The sequence below is a fragment of the Endocarpon pusillum genome (genome assembly GCF_000464535.1).
Source record: "Endocarpon pusillum Z07020 unplaced genomic scaffold scaffold5524, whole genome shotgun sequence".
NCBI lineage: Eukaryota > Fungi > Ascomycota > Eurotiomycetes > Verrucariales > Verrucariaceae > Endocarpon > Endocarpon pusillum.
This window is the reverse complement of record NW_006916522.1, coordinates 12,761-14,544: the sequence shown is the minus strand read 5'-3', so window position 1 is coordinate 14,544 and position 1,784 is coordinate 12,761. Positions and strand designations below refer to the sequence as shown.

At 58.3% G+C, this 1,784-nt stretch overlaps 1 protein-coding gene across 1 annotated transcript in view; it reads right to left on the bottom strand.

Moving 5' to 3' along the window:
* EPUS_03607 (uncharacterized protein) overlaps window positions 1-1,418 on the bottom strand; it is a gene marked incomplete at both ends in the record, with an annotated part of 4,310 nt that extends 2,892 nt beyond the window's left edge. The window contains 2 exons of the mRNA XM_007806454.1: window positions 11-776; window positions 865-1,418. Coding sequence (XP_007804645.1) covers window positions 11-776; window positions 865-1,418 — 1,320 coding nt within the window. The remainder of the gene's footprint in view (window positions 1-10; window positions 777-864) is intronic.
* Between the last annotated feature and the right edge of the window lie 366 nt (window positions 1,419-1,784).

Below are 1,784 nucleotides of genomic sequence, written 5' to 3'. Positions count from 1 at the left end.
GCAGCTTGACCTTGTCGCCCCTCAACGGCGCGTTCGGCGTCTCCCTGCGCCGCCTCCTCTCCTGGCCCGCTTTGCTCGGAAAGGTGGGGAAGAATTCCTTGGCTTTGGGGCGGGGGTCTTCGTTGTGGAAGTACGGGTGGGCCAGGATCTGGGCGGCGGCGGGTCGGGAGGACGGGTTGAGGGAGAGCATCGAGCTCAAGAGCCGGTGGCCGGATGTGGTCAGGTAGGGGAAGTTGAGTTGTGGTTGGCGTTTGGAGGTGGAGGAGGAAGAGAGAAGTGGGTGTAAGGCTTTCGCGTTGGGGAGGGAGCGGTAATTGGGCCAGTTTTCCTTGGTGGGTGGGCCCAGGGAGGCAAAGATCTTGGAGAGCTGGTCCACTTCGTTCTTGCCCTGGAACATCGGATCTCTGGTCAGCAGCTCGCCGAAGATGCAGCCGAGGCTCCAGATGTCGATTTCGGCGCCGTAGGTGTCGGTGCCGAGGAGGAGTTCCGGCGAGCGGTACCACAGCGTGACGACGAGCTGGGTGAGTTTGGGTGGTGACGGTTGGGAGGTGTAGCGCGCCATGCCGAAGTCGGCGAGTTTGATTTCGCCGCGGTTGTTCATCAGGAGGTTGGAGGTTTTGAGGTCGCGGTGCAGGATCCAGTGCGCGTGCAGGTGTTGGGTGGCGGACACGATCTGGAGCATCAGGGTTTTGATCTCGGAGGGGAGGAAGGGCTCGGCCATGTCTTCGAGCAGAGTCTTGAGATCGTGTTCGAGGAAATCCATGACGAGGTAGATGCTGTGATGCCCAATGGTGGGGGGGAATGGTTAATAACGTCTGGTATCGGCGCTTTTCAGGGGCGGAGGGATCTGGTGGCCAGACTTACTCTTTCCACGTGGCGCCCGTGACGACTTCTCGCAGGCGGACAATGTGGGCATGTCGCGATGCCATCAGGGTCTGGATCTCTCTCAGGCCGGTGACGGGGAAGCCGTCGTTGGCGTGGTCCATCTTCAGCTTCTTGAGCGCCACCACGGTTCCGGTGGCCTTCTCACGCGCACGCGATACGAGTCCGTAGGAGCCTTCTTCGATCTCGTTCAGCCGCTCATATTCGTCGACGTCTCGACAGGCTGCAAAGCGCCGGGCGGGAAAGGGGAGAAGCTGCGATTCGGGGGCGGGGGCACGTCCATCGCCCGGTGGATGCGTGTCCACATGGGTCCTGAGCCGCTTCGAAGGCCTCTCCACATCTCCATTGGCAGCGGGAGGGTCGACTGGCGGTGGCGAAGGCGAATGGACTTGTTGAGCGTCAGCTTGTCGCAGCCTGTCCTCCTTTGCTCGCCTCTTCTCCTCTTTCTCTCTTTTCCGTTGCGCAATGCTCGCCGCAATGCTCGCAGCACTGTCGTCTTCATCCTGCGCCCACCGCGATTTCCCTTTACTGGCCATAGTGTGATGGGGTGGTCCTAAGAAATTAAGAAATTAAGAATTCGGTTCGGTAGGAGGACTGTAGTTGGTAGTGTCGAGCGCATTAAAAACCATTAAAAAACCATTAAGTTAAATACTACGTAGTAATAAATACAGACCTTCCAGGCTTGGCGCTGTGGAGCGCAGTCTTGGTCTTGATTTCCAACCACAGTCCTCTTGTCCTCTTTCATTCCCATTCCCATTCCCTGATGAATATAGAATATAGAATCATGCTACGCTCTCCATGCAGTCTTCATGACCACCCGATCTGAGCGCTAATCCAACCAAGATGGCCAGCCCAACCATCGCCCCCTTCCAAGTGCGTAACACCTCCACTTCCCCCCCCCC